At 38.0% G+C, this 24,915-nt stretch overlaps 2 protein-coding genes across 3 annotated transcripts in view; one reads left to right on the top strand and one right to left on the bottom strand.

Moving 5' to 3' along the window:
* Positions 1-12,143, bottom strand: part of LOC131944861 (homer protein homolog 2) — a 95,861-nt gene extending 83,718 nt beyond the window's left edge. The window contains exon 1 of the mRNA XM_059305726.1: positions 11,975-12,143. Within this exon, the coding sequence (XP_059161709.1) occupies positions 11,975-11,991 (17 nt within the window). The 5' untranslated portion in view covers positions 11,992-12,143. The remainder of the gene's footprint in view (positions 1-11,974) is intronic.
* Positions 12,144-12,236: 93 nt separating this feature from the next.
* Positions 12,237-24,644, top strand: LOC131944855 (dynein intermediate chain 2, ciliary). Of its 2 annotated transcripts, none has more exons than XM_059305714.1 (19): positions 12,237-12,346; positions 13,467-13,505; positions 14,224-14,280; positions 14,553-14,600; positions 15,120-15,200; positions 15,545-15,683; positions 16,372-16,586; positions 17,008-17,109; positions 17,286-17,369; positions 17,571-17,655; positions 17,932-18,093; positions 18,316-18,563; positions 18,782-18,871; positions 19,110-19,197; positions 19,835-19,980; positions 20,475-20,587; positions 20,744-20,843; positions 23,015-23,200; positions 23,752-24,644. In XM_059305714.1, exons 1-19 carry the CDS (start codon positions 12,317-12,319, stop codon positions 23,875-23,877), a joined length of 2,139 nt encoding a protein of 712 aa, XP_059161697.1. In that variant the 5' UTR covers positions 12,237-12,316; the 3' UTR covers positions 23,878-24,644. The 2 variants fall into 2 exon arrangements, with proteins under 2 accessions (XP_059161697.1, XP_059161698.1); XM_059305715.1 differs by lacking the exon at positions 12,237-12,346 and adding an exon at positions 12,444-12,603.
* Positions 24,645-24,915: the final 271 nt, after the last annotated feature.

Here is a 24,915-nt window from a genome sequence, read left to right as displayed (position 1 = left end):
ACCACTGTCCATCCATTAACCCAACACACCACTGTCCATCCATTAACCATACACACCACTGTCCATCCATTAACTCTACACACCACTGTCCATCCATTAACCCTACACACCACTGTCCATCCATTAACCCTACACACCACTGTCCATCCATTAACCCAACACACCACTGTCCATCCATTAACCCTACACACCACTGTCCATCCATTAACCCAACACACCACTGTCTATCCATTAACCCAACACACCACTGTCCATCCATTAACCCAACACACCACTGTCTATCCATTAACCCAACACACCACTGTCCATCCATTAACCCAACACACCACTGTCCATCCATTAACCCTACACACCACTGTCCATCCATTAACCCAACACACCACTGTCCATCCATTAACCCAACACACCACTGTCCATCCATTAACCCTACTCTGATATATCCCCGCCATGACATTTGACCTTGTGTCGAACCAACAAGCCAGGTAATAGTCAGCATAACGGACCCAAAAAAAACCCAGTAAATTCGATCAATCTTTGATAAGCTAAATGTAATCTACAGAATGAGCTTAACGGGGATATATCCTTGAGATAGTGAGGAAAGAAGTGTAAGTTCGAATAAAGCAATCAAATGAAAAGAAAAGAAAAATTGTAATATGTGAGTATATTCTGTTTTAAGCAGATCTGGTAAAGCAGCTTGCCCTTAGGTAATTTAAGCTACAAGTTACTAAATAAACTTACGTAACGTTCATATTGCTTTTTATCTATAATAATAGTTTCGCTGTCTGTCTATCTATCTGACAAGAACGCTCTTTCTGACAAGAACGCTCTAGAGAAAACACAAGCAAATTAAAAACCTGCATAGTAATTCGAAAAACGAAGTATGACGTCGACACATTTAGCATAGAGTTGAAAATAATCTCAAGGCGGAAAGTGCACACAGTAATATAATGACGTCATTGATTATCGCGTAAACATTGAATAAAAAGGAAATGTTTTCTAATCTAAATGGTTTGCGTGAAGAGTTTCTTGCATACAATTCTTCGGGTAGGGGCGAAGCCCCACCCCCGCGTAAGAACGTCTGAGCCCCCCCCCCCCCCCTCCCCAACTCAAAAGAAATTTCCTCATCGATACTCTATAATAAAATTACCGCCTAATTGATGTGTCTAATCTAAAAAGTGGTTTTCTTGCAATGGGACGGTAGACATGTTTTTTTTTTTGGGGGGGGGGGGGGGGGTGGAGGGGGGGTGTATGTGGGGGGTGGTGTGTGGGGGTGGGGGGGGGTGGGGGGGGTGTGGGTTGGTTTCAGTGTTTCTTCCAGACTTTTTCCTCCCCGGAGAGGGGTGGGGGTACTTGAAATTTTCGGGGGCGGGGGTAGAATTTTCTGGGAGGGGGCGGACACTAGAAAAAGTATATTTCGTTGAATGGGACGGTAGACATGTTTTTTTTTGGGGGTGGGGGGTGGTGGAGGGGTGGGGGAGGTGGTGTGGGGGGGGGATGGTGTGTGGGGGGGGGGGTGGGGAGTGGTGTGTGGGGGGTGGGTTGGTTTCAGTGTTTCTTTCAGACTTTTTCCTCCCCGGAGAGGGGTGGGGGTACTTGAAATTTTCGAGGGCGGGGGTAGAATTTTCTGGGAGGGGGCGGACACTGGAAAAAGTATATAATTATATTTCGTTGAATGGGACGGTAGACATGTTTTTTTTTGGGGGGGGGGGGGTGGGGGGTGGGGGGCGGTGTGTGGAGGGGGTGGTGTGTGGGGGTGAGGGGTGGGGGTGGGGGTGGGGGTGGTGTGTGGTGGGGGGTGGGGGTGGGGGTGGTGTGTGGGGGTGGGGTGGGGGTGGTGTGTGGGGGGGTGGGTTGGTTTTAGTTTAGAGAAAAGAGACAGCACTATCAGCCTAGCGCCCGTTGTACCCTTCCTCAACGGGCCATTTTTCTCGTATATATATATATATATATATATACTGAGAGGCTGTTCAGTTAGTCTGGGTGGGACAGTGCCCCCCCCCCACCCCAGCCTACCTCCACGACTAACTCACCACTATACCACACTTCCCAAACAGACGAAGGTAAATGCTAATGATAAACTTGTAGTCCAACGTCCAACAGTACCGTATAAACTAGACGCACCCACTGTCAACTAGTAAAAAAACAGGACCAAAGGAGCTGCCTTTTAGCAACGACGTCATCGGTGATATTTTTTTAATAGCTGCGCATGTGCGGAGCAGATGCTAGGTTTAGCAGTGAGATACAAGCCAATCAGATCCACGTGTCTCATGCATGCACGTGGCGAATAATGACGTGGATAAAAGCATTGAATCACGCCATACAACAATAGCGTGATGTTCGGTGTTCACGAACAAGAGTGCACCGTTCATGTTGTATGATCACGCCATACAACAATAACGTTGTGATAATGCTCATTACCACCTTTAGCTACACCAGCAAGGAGGAAACACGACCACAACAGTCGCAGGCAGGATGCACAGATCAAACAAAAGGTGCTAACATCAACGACAAGCGACAAGACTGAGTTATATCCCCCACCCCTCCCAATAATACAACGATGCAGCATCACAATTATACATTCAGACATCCAAGTATCTGTTGTAGGCATACAGTTATGGGTCAGCCGTTTTGGCGCACTGCCTGCACATTAACTGTAACCTTTAAGTCCGACGATAATGCAATTATTAGGTCATTACTCCCTCATTGGCATCCCAGTTGTACACCTCCAGGCCAGTCTAGCTGGGTCACTGTCATCAAACTTTTATTGTTTTACCTAGTAACGTAGTCACGATGGTGGCCGGGGCTACCCCCCCCCCCCCCACATTCCCCCAAGAATTCCCCTAAATAAAATAAAACTACCTTAATTTAGATAACAACTATTGGGAGCCATGCGTTGGTGCCGCTTTAGGTTTACCATTTCAATTATTTTCTGTCATAAGCTTTATTTTCTTAAAATGATTTTGATTCATGTGGCCTCTACAGAACATACAAATGTTCTATCATTAAGTCTGTGGCCTCTACAGAATGTACAAATGTTCTATCATTAAGTCGGTGGCCTCTACAGAACATACAAATGTTCTCACATTAAGTCGGTGGCCTCTACAGAACATACAAATGTTCTATCATTAAGTCGGTGGCCTCTACAGAATGTACAAATGTTCTATCATTAAGTCTGTGGCCTCTACAGAATGTACAAATGTTCTATCATTAAGTCGGTGGCCTCTATAGAACATTCAAATGTTCTATCATTAAGTCTGTGGCCTCTACAGAACATACAAATGTTCTCACATTAAGTCGGTGGCCTCTACAGAACATACAAATGTTCTCACATTAAGTCGGTGGCCTCTACAGAACATTCAAATGTTCTCACATTAAGTCGGTGGCCTCTACAGAACATACAAATGTTCTCACATTAAGTCGGTGGCCTCTACAGAACATACAAATGTTCTCACATTAAGTCTGTGGCCTCTACAGAATGTACAAATGTTCTATCATTAAGTCTGCGGCCTCTACAGAATGTACAAATGTTCTATCATTAAGTCTGCGGCCTCTACAGAATGTACAAATGTTCTATCATTAAGTCTGTGGCCTCTACAGAACATACAAATGTTCTATCATTAAGTCTGCGGCCTCTACAGAAGATACACATGTTCTATCATTAAGTCGGTGGCCTCTACAGAACATACAAATGTTCTATCATTAAGTTTGTGGCCTCTACAGAACATACAAATGTTCTATCATTAAGTCGGTGGCCTCTACAGAATGTACAAATGTTCTATCATTAAGTCGGTGGCCTCTACAGAATGTACAAATGTTCTCACATGCTGCAAGAATGTGGCCTTTACAAACCTAAAAACTTGTATCAACATAAAAAAAACTGTAGCTAAATGTGTTCGAATATTGCCGATCAGGCTCGATGGAATGTCAGGTGTAATCTTCCCATCCTGGCACTACTGGCACCTGTCATAGCGTGTTGTTTTAAGGTGAAATCTAAACAAACAGCATCCCCGTACCTCTCAGTCGTGTGTTACATATCATAGAGCTTGATGTAACGGCATAGTCGTCGCTCTAGTCATCAAATCGTTTAGAACGACGTAAGTGTTCTATTAGGTTAGCGCTACAAGTTCTAGACAACATACAGATGTTGATGGGGCCCTCGGTTAAAGAGAACGTACATGGGACTGTCCTTAATAAGTTGTTACCCTTTCAAACTTGGCGGTCCATAGGGCAGATGAAGCAGAGTTCACCTGTTTCGGCACATGAAAGGATAGTGTGGTCAGGCGCCCTAACGTAAGGTACCCATCAGAGCTGAGTGGACTCCGTCGTTCTCCGGTGTTAAGACCAAGGAGCCGAACTGAGACTTTCGGATTAGAATTTGAAAGCTCTACCATCAGGCCACGTATGTAACGACAAATACGCCCATTTTCTATTTGGGCTTTAGCATTTCTTTCCTGGTATCCAGAATTCGTCTTTACAACAGACAGATAGGAGGTCGATAACTAAATCAAAACACGACACTGTATATAGGTTGAAGGTCACCGTCTTGGTGCTAAATAAAAAGTTGAATCCCAATTAATCGACGCAGTAGCATTGAAGCCAATCAAAGATTTCTGAAATGTAAAGCAAGGGAATGTCCAAGGTCGACAACCACTGGTAGAGGATTCTAGAAACAGGCAGATGGGGAGATACAACCATTCATAACGGGCAGGTAGAGGGGAAATGGTAAAGATAACTACCTGCCCTGATTAACGGACACAAAGGTCTGGTTTAGTTGGAGAGATCTCTGGACGTAAGGTGATGTCAATTTTAGCCTACCGTCTGATAATTAGAGGAAGGTGATGTCAATTTTAGCCTACCGTCTGATAATTAGAGGAAGGTGATGTCAATTTTAGCCTACCGTCTGATAATTAGAGGAAGGTGATGTCAATTTTAGCCTACCGTCTGATAATTAGAGGAAGGTGATGTCAATTTTAGCCTACCGTCTGATAATTAGAGGAAGGTGATGTCAATTTTAGCCTACCGTCTGATAATTAGAGGAATGTAATGTCAATTTTAGCCTACCGTCTGATAATTAGAGGAAGGTAATGTCAATTTTAGCCTACCGTCTGATAATTAGAGGAAGGTGATGTCAATTTTAGCCTACCGTCTGATAATTAGAGGAAGGTGATGTCAATTTTAGACTACCGTCTGATAATTAGAGGAAGGTGATGTCAATTTTAGCCTACCGTACGATGATTTCAGCCTGCTTGAATTTATTACGCTGTGATTGTAAACGTGGTGTTGACCACACCACATAAGCTCTAGAAACACAAACTATACGTGCATAGATCGGTGTGTTCACACCATCATACAAACACATACAGGCAGATAACCAAAACACCCTAGTTTGACACAAACACACACACACACACACATACAGGCAGATGGCCAAAACACCCTAGTTTGACACACACACACACACAAACACATACATTCTGATGACCAAAACACCCTAGTTTGACACACACACACATACATTCTGATGACCAAAACACCCTAGTGTGACACACACACACACACACACACATACATTCTGATGACCAAAACATCCTAGTGTGACACACACACACACACATACATTCTGATGACCAAAACACCCTAGTTTGACACACACACACACACACACACAAACACATACATTCTGATGACCAAAACACCCTAGTTTGACACACACACACACAAACACATACATTCTGATGACCAAAACACCCTAGTTTGACACACACACACACACACATACATTTTGATGACCAAAACACCATAGTTTGACATACAAATTCCATCTTAAATCTTAACTTTCACAAGCACAGTTGTCGCCTAGCAACAGCAGGAAACTTGCCACAGATCACAGAGGGAACAACTGCCCGCCCCCCCCCCCCCCACCAACCGGTCAGCGAGAGAGGCCAGAGGCGCCACTTAGAGCACCCCAGGTAAACAAATGTGCCAGAACCCCCGGGTCACGACTCCAGTCTTGTCCCTGGCCGGGGAGGGTTTGACATTTGCTAAAACAACATCCCGCCTTACTGGTCCATACACACATTTAACATACAATAGCTGCATCGGCCACACATACAAGGTGGCATTCAATATACAATAGTTGTATCATCACACATATAATGGTATCATGCAACATACAATAGCTGCATCAACCACACATACAAGGTAACACTCAACATACAATAGCTGCATCAAACACATATATACGTATCATTCAACATACAACAGTTGCATCAACCACACATATACGTATCATTCAACATGCAATAGCTGCATCAACCACTCTCCCTGTTAGATATGACAGCGATAACTAACAACATCACGAGAACTAGCACTATCTGCGAATTCTATCTGTTTTTAAAATATATCTCACATTTTCAGCACCTTTTTTTTTACTTTATGTATCGGTAAATTGTCTCCAGACAGGCTGTATTATTGTGCTTAAAAAATGACCAGTACACATGAGCACAAGGGAAGTATTTAGCGTACGATCAGTTGAAAAGCAAACTGTTAGGTCCCATTCATCATCTGCTGGTGATGAATGATCCGCTACATGAAGTTCGTCACTTAAAAAACGTCACGGTTCGCCTTGGCCATCAACAGCTGTCGCACGTTATAGCTGATATGTCTAAAAAAAAGTGGATCAATCTCCTCTTTTTGTTTTAGACACTATAGACATTTTTTACCACTATTGCCCATTCAGCGGTTGATCTCCATTAATTTTAGTGTTTTTTTTTTTAATACAGGATATGCTTAACTTCCTTAATGTCTAATAGCGAAACAGTGAACATTGCCGAGAGAATCCAACTTCAAACAAGGTAAATAAAAAGCAAAGAAAAAAACCCACATAATACAAAGCAAAAAAAAAAAAAAACACCAACAATAAAAACAACAAACAATACAGCAAATTATAAAGTGTATCTGATTGTTAAGATAAATGCCCTCCATAGATGATATGGACCTACAGATAAACGGTCCGTAGTTTAGCAGTCAAGAAATGAATCAATGGTGCACATATCTAATCTAACTGGCTGGTATACTTATGTGGACTGTCCGACTGTCCATATAGTTTGATCAGGCCAATATAATATATACATATCAATGTCTGTCTCACTAAAGAACTATTGATGAATTATCTCTCAGTCCTAGTACTATAGTGCAATGTGTACGGAACACACTGCTCTATGAAAACCTGATGTTATGATAAACTAAATACTTGAGACACAAACAGCAAAAGATTTATTCATCTGGCTTCTCTCATTAGAAACAGCCACACATGTTTCACCCCCCCCCCCCCCCCCGACATACCTTTAGGTGGCGGTGAGAACACAATGGAATGCGAATCAAATGAACCATTTTTATCTTGTTAGTGAAACCTTTTCTAAACTCTAGAGCGGAGGTATTTACGAGCGATCTTTCACGTCAAGGCGATCTGTGACACGAGTGGGTGGGGTGGAGGACGTCTATTGATAGGGAGCACACCCCCCCCCCTCACCCCTGTCGTGTTCGGATATAGAGTTACTTAAAATCAGGTATGCAGGGAGAGTGGAAGACCTTTCCACCAGGTAGACCTACAGGAGAAAACAAAACAACACTCTTTATCCCACCCACCCCCATCACCCAATCCATCAGTTAGTGGGTGCCAATGGGACGGTTGAATTTAAAGTTATCAAGTTCTGTGTAATGTAACTTGTACCTACACAACACAATGAAAGTGTCAAGCGTGGTAGATCTATATGGTTGGCGCTTCAACCAATCTATTCTAATCTGGAAAATGTATATAATTATGAAAGCTAAATGTCTACAATCATGAAAGCTAAATGTCTACAATTATAAAAGCTAAATGCCTACAATTATGAAAGCTAAATGTCTACAATTATAAAAGCTAAATGACTAAAATTATGAAAGCTAAACGTCTACAATCATAAAAGCTAAATGTCTATAATTATGAAAGCTAAATGTCTACAATTATAAAAGCTAAATGACTAAAATTATGAAAGCTAAACGTCTACAATCATAAAAGGTAAATGTCTACAATTATGAAAGCTAAATGTCTACAATCATGAAAGCTAAATGTCTACAATCATGAAAGCTATATGTCTACAATCATGAAAGCTAAATGTCTACATCATGAAAGCTAAATGTCTACAATCATGAAAGCTAAATGTCTACAATCATGAAAGCTAAATGTCTACAATTATGAAAGCTAAATGTCTACAATCATGAAAGCTAAATGTCTACAATCATGAAAGCTAAATGTCTACAATCATGAAAGCTAAATGTCTATAATCATGAAAGCTAAATGTTTACAATTATGAAAGTTTAAGCTAAATGTCTACAATTATGAAAGCTAAATGTCTACAATTATGAAAGCTAAATGTCTACAATCATGAAAGTTAAATGTCTACAATCATGAAAGCTAAATGTCTACAATCATGAAAGCTAAATGTCTACAATAATGAAAGCTAAATGTCTACAATCATGAAAGTTAAATGTCTACAATCATGAAAGCTAAAATTCCACAATTATGAAACCTAAATGCCTACAATCATAAAAGCTAAATGTCTACAATTATGAAAGCTAAATGTCTACAATTGTGAAAGTTAAATGTCTACAATCATGAAAGCTAAAAGTCCACAATTATGAAACCTAAATTTCTACAATCATGAAAGCTAAAAGTCCACAATTATGAAACCTAAATGCCTACAATCATAAAAGCTAAATGTCTACAAAAAAAACATGAAACCTAAATGCCTACAATCATAAAAGCTAAATGTCTACAATAATGAAAGCTAAATGTCTACAATCATGAAAGTTAAATGTCTACAATCATGAAAGCTAAAAGTCCACAATTATGAAACCTAAATGCCTACAATCATAAAAGCTAAATGTCTACAATTATGAAAGCTAAATGTCTACAATTGTGAAAGCTAAATGTCTACAATCATGAAAGTTTAAAGTCCACAATTATGAAACCTAAATGCCTACAATCATAAAAGCTAAATGTCTACAATCATGAAAGTTTAAGCTAAATGCCTACAATCATGAAAGCTAAAAGTCCACAATTATGAAACCTAAATGCCTACAATCATAAAAGCTAAATGTCTACAATTATGAAAGCTAAATGTCTACAATCATGAAAGCTAAATGTCTACAATCATGAAAGCTAGGATCTCTGACAGGAAGTGTCTGGGTTACATCAATGTAAGACGTAGTTGCCTTGTGGGAACCATTTGGACAAAATATCGGAAACAAAACCAATCAGATTCATTTTGTACTGAACTATCTAGCTAACATTTTGTGCGAACAGAGAAGAAATAAAATAAGGAAACAGATGAGTGGGGAGGGGGGGGGGTGTGCTTATAAATCGGAATGAATACGTGAAATACAATTTGCAAACAATCGAAAAAGATCCGGCAGGATTAAAACGAAGTAGGTATAACCAAGACATTAATTTTGTGTTGAATTTATCGCAAGATCGTCATGCTACAACAAGGTCACCGAGTACATAAAAAAAAGGCAATTTAGTGTCATTAAATCTGGGAGAAAAAAAATAAACGTTTTATAAAATTACGTCTTTTTTTTTCCAACCTCAACATCATCAACGGTTAAAACAACAGTGGAAGCTAAATTACCATCATCAAAGTAGAAACAACACAACTTATTTTAATTGCTACTTAGGCAGGTCTTCAATCGATGAAATAACAAAACAATAGCTGAGTCGGTGGAATGTTCTTTATAGGGCCAAACATTACAAAAAAACAAAAAAAAAAACAACTGATGAATTGATCGTCCAGGGGAGGCAATTCGTAATGATGAATGGATCGATCCTGAAAAAGGGAAAGAACTTTTAATGCTCAATGATTGTTATAGTCCTGTCTGAGTGGAGCTTTACTTCGGGTCGGGCTAAAAATAAACGATACAATCAGTCTTTTGTGACAGGAAACTATTTAGTACTTCCTTTGATGTTATTTTTTTTTCTTGCACCTTTTGAGAAGGGATTTGACGTGTTCAAAATAATTTATGCACAAAATACAACAACCAATCAATAAGTAGGTTATTTTGACTATTATATCATATATTGTAGAGTGAAAGAAGAGTGAAAGAAGAAAATTATTCATTAAAGAAAAATAATCGCTCAGGTTTCTAAAAAAATCTTTTTTTTTTTAAATGCTTTTTCTCTAACAAAAAATTACATTTGAACATTTGAGATGGCAGGACATTGTGCTAAAGCTGATAAGTTGTATGGGTTTACCAACATATGGTGCAGGACATTGTGCTAAAGCTGATAAGTTGTTGTATGGGTTTACCAACATATGCTGCAGGACATTGTGCTAAAGCTGATAAGTTGTTGTATGGGTTTACCAACATATGGTGCAGGACATTGTGCTAAAGCTGATAAGTTGTTGTATGGGGTTACCAGCATATGGTGCAGGACATTGTGCTAAAGCTGATAAGTTGTTGTATGGGATTAACAGCATATGTTGAAGGCCATATAATAAGAATACATTCTCATGCTGTTCTCTGACAATAGTTATGGTTTAGTGGCCCACTAGTGACCCCTTTAATGACCCTCCTGTTGACACCTTTAATGAATCTCTGGTGACCCCTTTAATAACCCTCCGTGATCCCTTTAATGACCCTCCTGTTGACACCTTTAATGAATCTCTGGTGACCCCTTTAATAACCCTCCGTGGCCCCTTTAATAACCCTCCATGACCCCTTTAATGACAATCCTGGTGACACCTTTAATGAATCTCTGGTGGCCCCTTTAATGACAATCCTAGTGACACCTTTAATGAATCTCTGGTGACCCCTTTAATTACTATCCGTGGCCCCTTTAATAACCCTCCGTGACCCCTTTAATGACCCTCCAGTTGACACCTTTAATGTCCCACTAGTGACCCCTGCAGTGGCCCACTAGTGACCCCTTTAATAACCCTCTGTTGACGACTTTATTGACCCTTTAGTGACCCCTGTAATGAATCTATTTAATTATTTGATGGATGCTTGATCCTTCATTTAAGTTTAACTGAACTGACAGAAAGTACGTAAATAAAAATTGTTTTCTTTAAGCATGTTTACAAAAATGTGTAACTGATTTCATCAGAAACCAAGGCTTTTATTAAAGAAAGCAACTTTTATTTATATACTAAGCTAAACAACTGTTAGGGTTGTTTAGCCCCCCCCCCCCCCCCCCCCCCCCCCGAAGAGATGCCTGGAAGAAACTCTGATTTTGAGGGGCTGGAATAGATTAATCATTAAAGGCACTTTATATATAGATATAATTTCAGTTGGGGAAAATAAATTGCTTTGAGATACAAAATTTTTTTTGGCAAACTAACAATGTTACGAAGTAAATAAACCTGTATCTAGATCTAGAGATACCACTAAAATGGCACTCAATTACATTATCACCACTGTATTATTATATTATTATTATAATATTAAATTTTAGCCTATAAGTTATTAAGTTATTATTATTATTGCTTATATTACTATAGGCCTACTATACGCCCTAATAATAATAATAATTTTACTTATGAAAAATTTAACAAAAACTTGTTTAGCCCCCCCCCCCTATCTAGATCTATTAGTTTATTATATTATTAATTTATTATTAGGTAGGCCCTAATTAAAATTATATTATTAAGCTGATTTTTTTGGAACAAATTAATTAGTAATACGGCCGATATCTAGATCTATAAACTAGAAAGTTTATAATAAAGTATTAAAGTATTATTATAAAGTAACATTATAAAGTAATATAAAGTTATAAATTTTAAAAAAATTAGACAATGACGTCTAGATTCTAGATCTAGATCTAGCCCCTAAATATAATAAATAATATAATATTATTAAATTTATATATAGGCTATTATTAGGCCTAGATTCTAGATCTAGGCCTAATAATAAAAATATAAAAAAAAGTACTCACGCAGCACCTGCCATCATTATTAAACAAATGAGAGGAAGTTCTTCTTAATAATCATTGGAGCTTAAAATTGTTATGAAGTCTGCTGTTTTTTCATTGTGTTAATACTCTGATACAAAAACATAACAATCCAATGTCCAATAATCTTGTTCATATTGCTAGCAGAATATCTTTTTCTTTAAATTCGAAACCGGATATTATTTTAAAATCAAGGGGAGAAACTATGAAATATAAAATATGTTGTCATTAGTTACTTGCGAGGCACTTCCTGTTTAGGATAGCGACGCCGAGTAAATTGTGAGCCTGTCTCGAGAGACAAAACCAAACACAAAATCTGACGCGAAAATGCCTCCTAAGCAGCAGCCGAAAACAAAGGTAAATCGGGAAAATCTAATTCACTCTGCACCTAAACGCACTTTCATTAGACATGTTAACTTAGACAATCCAAATAAAAAGTCAAACTCTTTTGACTTGAGATTTTCATTTGACGTGAAATTCCATAAACTTTGTTATAATTTTTTATGAATTTATATTTCTACAACAACTTTATTGTATTTTAAAATTATTTATCCTTAGAGAAACTTATAAACTCAAACAAATTTTAATTTGAAAATTTCATATTCTTGAAAATGGTAGGCTAATTAAAAGGTTATTCTTTAATAACTAGCTTAAAAATTTAAATACTGATATACCCAGAATCTAGTATATTCACTTGGTTTATCTCAGATATCAGTCAGTGTTTCTTCTGGGGATTTCCTTCCCCCCACTCCCCCCCCCCCCCCCTCCATCATCAAGAACCCCCATCCCTTTGACAATTTCAAAATGCCTGAAAAAAACTTTAATCTGTGATGTATTTAGACTTCAGACCATAGTATTAAGTCCCATATTTAGTAGGCATATTTTTTTACGCTTGTGTATAAGACCCCCCGGTGTAAATGCAGGTAAACTAGGTATACCTATACTCTGTTGCATCTTCATCCCCCAATTTAAATGTCCCCCACCCAGTGCAGTTGGTGTAATAGGGTACACACTAGTATAGTTATTGGTATCTATTCTCTGTAGCCTAAGCCTAACCTTCTAACCTAACTTATAGTTGGGCAGGTTCTGACTGTTTGAATAATTTTCTATTGTTGGGTTTGCCTACCCCCTCAATGTTGCGATAAATCTCTAAAAATTGGTGGGGAGGGGGGAGGGGGTTTCAAGAGGATATTGTGAAACAGAATAAATTTTGTAATTTATATATAAATATTTATATATAAATGAAAACCAATACTTTTATTTTATTTATTGTTAATGTTATGTGTGGGGATAGGTGAAACTTAGGATGGGGATGGGGGAGGATTAGAAAGATTAACAGAAAGTATACAAACTATTTTTAATAAGATGGTAGGTAGGCTTGTATATTACTTTGTCTTTCTGTCTCCAACTGTTTAAAAAAACACCTGTATAATGTTCTATGTCGCCAGAATAACACTATTTTAATTGTTTTTAACAGGCTGGTACAACTGTAGAAAGAAAGCGTTCGAAGCGAGTAGTAAGTATTGTAAAAATATTTTGAGTAATTATAATGAGAGGTCAACAAAAGCATGACCCCCTACTCTAACTCTAACTGTTAGCCACTGTAAAATCTTAATATGGGCATGTATTTGATTAGATCACCTAATACGACTTTAGTATATGGACTTAAAACAGTCCTGTGAAATACTTTGTATAGTATAATTGGCTTGACACTATTTGACAAGATGTTTCAGCTTGTATTTTGAACTAGTTGGGAGTAAACCTACAGTCTCTTGTTACTTTCAGGTTTCATGCATGGTGACTATTACTAGGCCACACCATTGCTTTGTACAATAGTTAGAAAATCTCTAAATTAGAATAGGCCTAATTAAAAATCTTGTTTTAACTTGTGACCAATGCAAAAAAAAACACGCCCACCCATCACATATTGAACAATAATGCAGTTTCACATTTACCCATCATATATCAGCCTTGTTGTCAATGTAAACAATGATGCGCATTCACACCAAACCAACACACTGTTGCACATAGCACACTACAAAATGTTGACTCATTTCCTCCAAGCCTTACTGGAGGGATCTGATGAATATGACTCCACTATAAAAAAAAATGTTACCTAAATACAATGAATGTTATAGACAGGCAATATATAAACAATAAAAAAAAATTTTATCTGAAGACAATCAATGTTATAGACAGGACAATCGGTATAAATTTTTAATATTTATTTCCAGGATGTCGATGATATGACTGAAACAGGTGAAGGGACGGAGCAAGATGATTGGATGCAGGTAAAACTGTTGACATGATACCCACATTTGGCAGGTAAAACTGTTGACATGTTACCCACATTTGGCAGGTAAAACTGTTGACATGTTACCCACATTTGGCAGGTAAAACTGTTGACATGTTACCCACATTTGGCAGGTAAAACTGTTGACATGTTACCCACATTTGATGCAAATGTTGAATCATTTTGTTTCTGTATGAAAAAAACTTTAGCAATGTCTGGCACTTTGGTTCAGCAAATTTGTAATTGACCTTTAACCTTTTCTCCCAACAGACAAAGACCCTAGTGAAGCCCGAAGATCAGCTGGATCTGACTGAGGCTGTAAGTTGCTCTTAATTAGCAGGCTGTTTTAATTGCTTTCATTAGTTTGTAAATAGCAGCTTGTCTTAATGGTTTCATTGGTCTGTAAAAGCAGGTTGTCTTAATGGTGCAAAATAGATTTGTTCAATTGATTTCATTTGTTTGTAAATAGCAGATAGTTTTAAATGTTGCCTTTGGTCAGTGTCCCGATCCTAACAAGGCTATATTAATGGTGTCAGCTCTGATGAAAAGGATTTTGAAATTACTACAGTATTGACTTGTTACTCTAAGTGACATGCTGTAATTGATCCCATATTTATGTATGATGTATGTTTAACTTAATGATATGTTAATTAATGATGCATGTTTAACTTTGTGATATGTTAGTTTATGATTTTTGTTTAACTTTATGATATGTTAATTTATGATGCTTGTTTAACTTAATGATGTTCATTTATGATGCACGTTTAACTTTGTGACATATGAATCTATGATGGTAGATTTAACTGAACTCTGCTAATTGTTTGTTTACTCCTGCAGGAACTGAAAGAAGAATTTACAAGAATATTGACTGCAAACAATCCTCATGCCCCGCAAAACATTGTGCGCTACAGCTTTAAGGTGAAGGCCATTCATTCTAAACAAACTTATTAAGTAATTGACCTAAAAACAAAACATGTCCAAAGTTCTATTTTAGTCTTCAAAGCCAGTTATATGCTTTTTCTACTCTTTTGAACTCGGATTTAAAAATGTTAGATAATAATTTCATTATTGATATTGTTATTTTTTTTTTTACATGCTCAATAATTTTAGGCAAAGAATTTTTTATTTTTGTCAATTTGTTTTTTACTTTATAAAGTATGCAAATATATGTAATTTTTACAAATTTTAATTGTTCCTCCTAATGCAGCATTTCAAGTTTTTTTTTTCAAAACTCACGTTGCAAATAAAAACTATTTTCCCAGGAGCGTCAGTTCAAACAGATATCAAGTGTTGACCAACTGGCTGTACACTTCAGCATGGATGGCAACCTACTGCATAAAGAGTCAGAGGAGGCCAAAAGACAACTCAACAAAACTAGCATGATGCCAGAACACAAAACCGGTTGGTGCTTTCAACATTCAGTGTCCAACAATATACACGATATAAAATAAAATGTTATTTCAAGAGTGTCTAACAATATATACGATATAAAAAATAAAACATGTTCTTTCAACATTCAGTGTCCAACAATATCTGAGATATAAAATAAAATGTTATTTCAACAGTGTCTAACAATATCTGAGATATAAAATTAAACGTTATTTCAACAGTATCCAACAATATCTGATATATAAATTAAAACATGTTCTTTCAACATTTAGTGTCCAACAATATATGAGATATAAAATAAAACATGTTCATGTACAAAGGTAGACTTACCTGTAACTAACCTTATACAAAAAACATAATGGAGGCCACAGATCCCTTAAACTTAATGCACCGTTTCTGGCTGATTTCTCTACTACATTCATTTATTAATTAAAAACTTAATGCACCTTTTGTAATTACAAACTTAATGCACCTTTTGTAATTACAAACTTAATGCACCTTTTAAGGCTGATTTCTCTTTCCAACTTAGGTTCTACATAATATATTTTAAATTTTAAATATTGAATCTAAATAGAAATTTTGTAAAAAGGAATAACAAATATGAACTTTTGTTAGGTTTGCACAAAAATTAAGATTTAATTATGATTTTAAATAGTTAAAAATTCATGCGATAATTCTTTCATTTTAACATCCATTAAAGAATCGATGACTGAAGCCCAGGAAGTGACTGTGGCAGAACCAACAGGTGAGGAGGTGACTGAGGAGGCTGGGGCTGAGGTGGAGGCCAAAGATGATGCTGGAGACGAAGGGCCAGCTCAACCTGCTGCTGCCCCCAAGGGCAAGGGCGAGAAAAAACTGACCAATCAGTTTAATTTCAGCGAGAGAGCTTCACAGACCTACAACAATCCATTCAGGGTGAGTCAATGAGATGCAGATGGTAGAGTATGGGATGGTGAAGGCGTTAGTGTTGTGATGTTAGATATGCTAGTGATGTTATGTGTTGTGTTGTGATGTGATTTTAATTGTGCCAGTGATGTGATGTTACTTGTGCTAGTGCTCTGGTGTTACTTGTGTAAGTGATGTGATATTAGATGTGTTGTGATGTTAAATGTGTTGTGTTGTGATGTGATGTTAAATGTGTTGTATTGTGAAGTTACTTGTGCTAGTGATGTGATGTTAGACATGTTAGTTATGTGATATTAGATGTGTCGTGTTGTGATGTTAGATGTACTAGTGCTATGATTTAACATTTTTAGAACATTATTAGAACATTGATATTATGTACTGATTGATTGATCTACATCCAATCATTTCTTATTGATTGTTTAATCATCAGGACCGAGGAACTGTCACTGAGCCCCCTCCCCGATCATCTTTTGCCGCTAATGTCACTCAGTGGGAAATATATGATGCCTACCAAGAAGATTTTGAAAAACAGGTTCAGTGATTTCATTCTTGTAGATTAGTTATTCTCAAAATTCAGAGTTGGACCCTGCATTTTAGTTGCTCTGTGTTTGTTGTATTGACTTTTAAGATTCTACAACTTAGTTATATTTCATTACATAGACATTTGTTGGTGGCTAAAGGTTACTGATACGTTGTTTTATATTGCAGGAAAAAACAAAAGAAAAGAAAGTAGTACCAGGAAGAAAAGATGAAGGAAGGACAAAGAAAAAATTTACAATTTCTGAGTCCTCTGTACGTACAAAAGTTTTAGCTAACTAGTTGTAAAAAGTTGTGGTTAATTAGTTGTGAAAGTTGTGGTTAATTAGTTGTAAAAGTTGTGGATAATTAGTTGTCAAAAGTTGTGGCTAATTAGTTGTAAAAAGTTGTGGGTAATTAGTTGTAAAAAGTTGTGGCTAATTAGTTGTAAAATTAGTTGTTTACATTTTCTTCTAGGGCGATGACATTACACGGGTAGAAACAGCAGCAAAAATTGTGGAACGCATGGTCAATCAAAACACATATGATGACATAGCTCAAGGTTTGTCTTTAAAAGTCTTGTCATATTTTTTAAGACATTTCAATCCTATTACCTAAAGATGTAATATATTAATACTAATTAAAATATATTAATATGAAGACAGTTTTTAAGTATTAGGGAGATGTATCTACTTACTGATATCTGACAGATTTTAAATATTGTATGATGTATCTATTTACTGATATCTGACAGATTTTAAATATTATATGATGTATCTACTGATATCTGACAGATTTTAAATATTGTATGATGTATCTACTTACTGATATCTGACAGATTTTAAATATTGGGAGGATGTATCGGATGAATACAGAGACCAAGAAGGCACCCTGCTACCTCTTTGGAAATTCTCTTTTGAGAAAGCCAAAAAATTGGCAATCACTTCAGTTTGTTGGAGTCCGATGTATAAAGACCTCTTTGCTGTTTCATGCGGATCTTGTTAGTTGTTTTTTCTACATATGGTTTAATAACAAAATCGTATAGAATTTAGGCAAATCTTTTTGTATATTTCTTTTCAGTTTTTCATTTATTATTCTTAAAATAGACTGCTGCTCTAGGTTTAACTTTTTAAATAAAATAACAGAATAACTTATTAAAGTATTAAAATTTAATACAGTAAAAAATACAAAATTATAATTTTTTTTTTAAATTCTTCATCAGATGATTTTATGAAGCAAGGAAGCGGTTTGATTATATTCTGGACCATGAAGAACCCTTCTTACCCTGAATGTTTCTTTGAGACTGACAGTGGAGTAATGTGTCTTGATATTCACCCCCAACATCCCCACCTCATCACTGCTGGTTTCTATGATGGTAGTGTTGCCGTCTTCAGCGCACTTGAAAGAAAGGAAGGCCCCATCCACAGGTGCACTGCAAAAAATGGCAAACACACGGACCCTGTGTGGCAGGTATGGTTACCCCACCACTCTAATTCTTTTAAACATCAACAAATATTTGATCACCCTAACTCTGTTAAACATCAAGAAATATTTGATCACCCCATCACTCTAATTCTGTTAAACATCAAGAAATATTTGATCACCGCAACACCCTAACTCTGTTAAACATCAAGAAATATTCAATCACAAAATATGTTGTCCAATGTTATTTATTATTCTTGTACTAGGTTCGCTGGCAAAAAGATGATGCTGACAACAATATGAATTTCTACTCAATTTCTTCAGACGGCAGGATCTGCTTATGGACAATACTTAAAGTAATTCACTCTAGACGTTTATGTCACAAGTAGATCAGACTTAATGTTATATGTCACAATATTTAAACATTAAATGTGTACAAGCAACATACCTCTAATATAGATATGTACAAGTAACATACCTCTAATATAAATATTTACAAGCAACACACCTCTAATATAAATATTTACAAGTAACACACCTCTAATATAAATATGTTCTAGCAACATACCTCTAATATAAATATGTACACTACAGAATGAGATGATATTTCAAGATGTCATACGTCTGTTGTTGCCTGATGTCTCAGCTGAGGGACCAGATGGTATCAAAGTACCAACCACAGGTGAGGCGCTGTTGTGTTGCTGCAGTTGTAGGAAATAAACAACACTCTAGTAATCATAGACCAGCCGCTGTTGTGTAGCTGCAGTTGTAGAAATTAACAATAATACATTTAAAATCCTGCCTACTCGAGTCATCATAAACTAGCCACTGTTGTGTAGCTTTGGCAGTGTGAAATACACAATAATACGTTTAAAATACATTCTACTCTAAAGTAGATAACTTAAAATACAATCTACTTTAGTGATCATAAGATATTGGGTTTCACTGTTCTACAAGTGAGATACTTTATACTAATTTAAAGATGTATTGTACAAATTACGCTACATGTTATGGTGTGGTATGCTGTAGTCAGACAGTAGAGCACACAACTGATTGGCTGAAAACCTCAGGTTCATATCCCAGGCTCAAATCTGTAGGATATCCCTGAATCTACCCAGTTTTAATGAGTACCTGTCTTGCATTAGGAAAAGTAGGGCATCTGGGCATAGAACTGATCACCCTATCCTTTTATGTCGAGGTCAATAAAACAGTATAACTCTACTTCTTCTGTCTGGTCCAAAAAGATAACTTTGTTATAGTACAGTACAGGAGATCTATTTATAAGACAATTATGTGCTTTCTTATGTTGGTTTCACCAGGCTGTGGGACAGCTTTTGATTTCCACCAACAAAAGGATTATCTGTTCTTGGTTGGCACAGAGGAAGGAAAAGTCCACATTTGCTCCAAGGCGTACACAAGTCATTTTATTGACACCATAGACGCACACAATATGGCAGTGTACAAGGTAAATTAACTCGATTTTCAAACATTAAAATAGAATTCAAATACTTAATTCGTTAAGAGCGTCCCAGACTTTAAAAAATGCAGTTTAAAATTAAGTGTCGTAAAGTGGCTTATAAGGTAAATAAGCCCGCGATTTTGAAAAATAAATTGTAAAATATGCTTCTTTTCTTATTAAAAATTTTAAGTTATTGTGTATTTTATAGTTTAGGAATTAAAATTTTAACATCTGAAGGTGAGAAATGTTTATGAAATAGTTCATCTGCTCTGTGTGTGGGGAAAGTGTGGTCACACTATGCTTAGTTCTTCTTTACTGCTGTTGATGAATCTAACCCTAAACTGTCACGATAGTTGTTTCTACTCTACACTTGACCATACCCTTAATCTAGGAAAATTAAATTGCAAATGCTTTTTAAAATAATTTATTGTTTATCATCTGTTCTAATGCTTTTAAAAATAATTTGTTGTCATCGGTTCTTACAATTCTATAAACTTTAGGTATGTTGGAATCGCTTCCACCCTAAAATCTTCATCACATGCAGTGCAGATTGGACTGTTAAAATCTGGGAAATGAAGGATACTATGGAGGCTCATGATAAAAATGAAATGAGGTAAGACTGTATGATAGCTGTATGATAGGTTCTGATGATAATCTAAAGTATGAATTACAGGGCATTGGTGAAAATGCTGAAAAGCAAAATTTTAGTAATGACTTTTTAAAATAAATTCTTCATTTTGTCATTTGATCTAAACTGTTTCTTTGCCAGGAAACCACTGTTCTCATTTGACTTGAACAACTCAGTTGGAGATGTGGCGTGGGCCCCGTACTCCTCTACAGTGTTTGCTGCAGTCACTTCAGATGGCAAGGTCAGCCACAAAGTTGGGGGTAATGGAGGGGTCTGGGAATAGAGGAGGGGTCTGGGAATAGAAGAGGGGTCTGAGGGGTCTGGGAATAGAGGAGGGGTCTGGGAATAGAGGGGGGTCTGGGAATAGAGGAGGGGTCTGGGAATAGTGGAGGGGTCTGGGAATATAGGGGGGGTCTGAGGGGTCTGGGAATAGAGGAGGGGTCTGGGAATAGAGGAGGGGTCTAGGGATAGAGGAGGGGTCTGAGGGGTCTGGGAATAGAGGAGGGGTCTGGGAATAGTGGAGGGGTCTGGGAATAGAGGAGGGGTCTGGGAATAGAGGAGGGGTCTGGGAATAGTGGAGGGGTCTGGGAATAGAGGGGGGTCTGAGGGGTCTGGGAATAGAGGAGGGGTCTGGGAATAGAGGAGGGGTCTGGGGGGTCTGGGAATAGAGGAGGGGTCTGGGAATAGAGGAGGGGTCTAGGGATAGAGGAGGGGTCTGAGGGGTCTGGGAATAGAGGAGGGGTCTGGGAATAGTGGAGGGGTCTGGGAATAGAGGAGGGGTCTGGGAATAGAGGAGGGGTCTGGGAATAGAGGGGGGTCTGAGGTGTCTGGGAATAGAGGAGGGGTCTGGGAATAGAGGAGGGGTCTGGGAATAGAGGGGGGTCTGGGAATAGAGGAGGGGTCTGGGAATAGTGGAGGGGTCTGGGAATAGAGGGGGGTCTGAGGGGTCTGGGAATAGAGGAGGGGTCTGTGAATAGAGGAGGGGTCTAGGGATAGAGGAGGGGTCTGAGGGGTCTGGGAATAGAGGAGGGGTCTGGGAATAGTGGAGGGGTCTGCGAATAGAGGAGGGGTCTGGGAATAGAGGAGGGGTCTGGGAATAGTGGAGGGGTCTGGGAATAGAGGGGGGTCTGAGGGTCTGGGAATAGAGGAGGGGTCTGGGGATAGAGGAGGGGTCTGAGGGGTCTGGGAATAGAGGAGGGGTCTGGGAATAGAGGAGGGGTCTAGGGATAGAGGAGGGGTCTGAGGGGTCTGGGAATAGAGGAGGGGTCTGGGAATAGTGGAGGGGTCTGGGAATAGAGGAGGGGTCTGGGAATAGAGGAGGGGTCTGGGAATAGAGGGGGGTCTGAGGGGTCTGGGAATAGAGGAGGGGTCTGGGAATAGAGGAGGGGTCTGGGGATAGAGGAGGGGTCTGAGGGGTCTGGGAATAGAGGAGGGGTCTGGGAATAGAGGAGGGGTCTGGGAATAGTGGAGGGGTCTGGGAATAGAGGAGGGGTCTGGGAATAGAGGAGGGGTCTGAGAGGGTCTGGGAATAGTGGAGGGGTCTGGGAATAGTGGAGGGGTCTGGGAATAGAGGAGGGGTCTGAGGGGTCTGGGAATAGAGGAGGGGTCTGATGGGTCTGGGAATAGAGGAGGGGTCTGAGTGGTCTGGGAATAGAGGAGGGGTCTGAGAGGGTCTGGGAATAGTGGAGGGGTCTGGGAATAGTGGAGGGGTCTGGGAATAGTGGAGGGGTCTGGGAATAGAGGAGGGGTCTGGGAATAGAGGAGGGGTCTGGGAATAGTGGAGGGGTTTGGGAATAGAGGAGGGGGTCTGGGGGGTCTGGGAATAGTGGAGGGGTCTGGGAATAGAGGAGGGGTCTGGGAATAGCGGAGGGGTCTGGGAATAGAGGAGGGGTCTGAGGGGTCTGGGAATAGTGGAGGGGTCTGGGAATAGTGGAGGGGTCTGGGAATAGAGGAGGGGTCTGGGAATAGTGGAGGGGTCTGGGAATAGAGGAGGGGTCTGAGGGGTCTGGGAATAGAGGAGGGGTCTGGGAATAGTGGAGGGGTCTGGGAATAGAGGAGGGGTCTGACGGGTCTGGGAATAGAGGGGGGTCTGGGAATAGAGGAGGGGTCTGGGAATAGAGTAGGGGTCTGGGAATAGAGGAGGGATCTGAGGGGTCTGGGAATAGAGGAGGGGTCTGGGAATAGAGGAGGGGTCTGGGGATAGAGGAGGGGTCTGTGGCAAATGAAATTTCACTTAAATAGTTGTGGATAGTCTTGTGGTCTGACAAAAAATCAGTCACAGGGGAGGGACTGAAGCTTACTATGATGGGATACCTCATGAAGCAAATAATGATTGTGTTATAAAAGTGTGTATGAAAGTATATAATTTGTTTCCAGCATACATTGCCATGTGTTTGTATCTAAATCCTCCAGGCATTTGTCTATGACTTGAACATCAATAAGTATGAGCCTCTCTGTGAGCAAATGGTTGCCCAGAAAAAGAAAACAAAGCTGACACATGTAGACTTCAACCCGACCTACCCCATTGTGGTCGTGGGGGATGACAGGGGCAGTGTGGTCAGCTTAAAACTTTCACCAAATCTCAGGAAAATGAAGGCTGTGAGTGTCTTTTTTTATAATTCTTATTTAATCTGATGTTTGGCTAATCCGTATTTAATATAGTTACATGTAATTTTTATTCAGTTTTTTTAAGGTAAATGTTTAATAAAAATGTTAGAATATTTTATTTTAATAAATTTTTATCAAGTTTATTTTAGAAATGTTTACACTTAGTAGATCTAAATATTATAACTACATAGTTTGTTAGATTTTGCTACGACCACTACACATCAATATGAAATCATCTTTTAAAATCTCATTGCCAACTGAAAAGATATTGCTGCTTGTGGAGTAGTTAAGTAATTTTCCCCCAGACTCTGATAGATGAAGCAGAGTTTACCTGTTTCCATCACATTAACATTTAAAACTGTTATGTACTGCATGATTAGCCTATTTTAGTTAAGGTGAACTCTACTTCAACTGTGCTATCGACCACTTCAAAAATTAACTTAACAAGTTATTACTTGACAAATTAGTTGCCTCCCATAGATAAGCTCTCTAATTTTGTTCTGTGAACTATTACACAATGCTCAGAATGATTCTACTCTTAGGAGAAGAAAGGGGCACCCCCACCAGATGAGGCCACCAAAGTTCAAAGAGAAATTGAAAAGCTGGAAAAGATTTTGTCCATGGTTAGAGAACAGCCCACTGAAGCCACTCACAACAAGGATCACTAGAAAAAGATTCTTGACAATTTCTCAACAGTATTTTAAAAATTACACTAAAAGATAGTAAGGACTTAAAAAGCATACAAGAAGATTCCAACTTAAAAATGTGTGCATAATATCATATACTACAGATTTTATAAATATTTAACTGGACTTAAAGGATGTTGACTTAAGTTATATGTTTATACCTTACCGTTACTCATTTAAACGTTTTCACCAGACATCATAAGAATATTGTTCCCCATCATAGAAACAATTTTATACATTTTGTATTTGTTTCAGCTGCTTTTTTGGTTTTTATAAACATTTAAATTCACTCCAATTTGAACCTACTGTGTATATATTTTAATAGAACTATCAATTTTAGAAGTGTTTAAAAAAATTAAAATTTGAAGCTTAAATATATTGGTAAAGTAATTTTTTTAAATTAGGAATTTTTTTTTAAAAAGAGATTTAATTTTAAATTGTAGTCATGTGGTGAAATAAAAATTTCTTGAAATGATCTTTGAAATGGTTTCATTAACATAATGTACTAGTTCTACAGTTTGAGCATTTGTTTATATGAAATTTCTGAAGTTGTTGCAATTTATTTGGCTGGGTCATTTCCTTTTGATTAAATTTCAAATTGAAATCAGTTGCTGGGCCTTTCCCTATAGGCTACATGCTATAAACTTAAATGTATATAGCCTTATTATTTTTCTGATCTATTGTATGCTGCACCAAAGTATTTATGTATTGAACTTATTTCAGTACGTTCAATAAAAAACACCCTAAAGACTTCTTTCATTTTCTGTAAGCTGAATCAATACCATTTCTACCTTCAAAACTTAAACCCATAGCTTTCACTATGCCTGATAACTACCATGATTATCTCCTTTCATAGATTTTTCCACTACACATGTAGGTTTTTTATCACAACAAAATACAAAACCACTAGACCATTAATACAGCCTTGCAGATTAGTTATCAAAGAGGACAAGATTATTTGTTATTTAAACATTTTATTCTACATATATTTTTTAAAATATGGTGACTCGTCACTATTTA

The sequence above is a fragment of the Physella acuta genome, unplaced genomic scaffold, assembly GCF_028476545.2.
Source record: "Physella acuta isolate Inbredline_101_S28 unplaced genomic scaffold, ASM2847654v3 ptg000511l, whole genome shotgun sequence".
Lineage (NCBI taxonomy): Eukaryota > Metazoa > Mollusca > Gastropoda > Physidae > Physella > Physella acuta.
The sequence above is the reverse complement of the archived record's forward strand: the minus strand, read 5'-3'. Positions and strand labels throughout refer to the sequence as shown.

Bases quoted from the DNA above. Each gene is read 5' to 3' on its own strand.
- LOC131944855 (XM_059305714.1), top strand. From the start codon at position 12,317: ATGCCTCCTAAGCAGCAGCCGAAAACAAAG. The intron at 13,506-14,223 runs GTAAGTATTGTA...ATTTATTTCCAG, and splicing joins GAAAGCGTTCGAAGCGAGTA to GATGTCGATGATATGACTGA. The intron at 23,201-23,751 runs GTGAGTGTCTTT...TTCTACTCTTAG, and splicing joins ATCTCAGGAAAATGAAGGCT to GAGAAGAAAGGGGCACCCCC.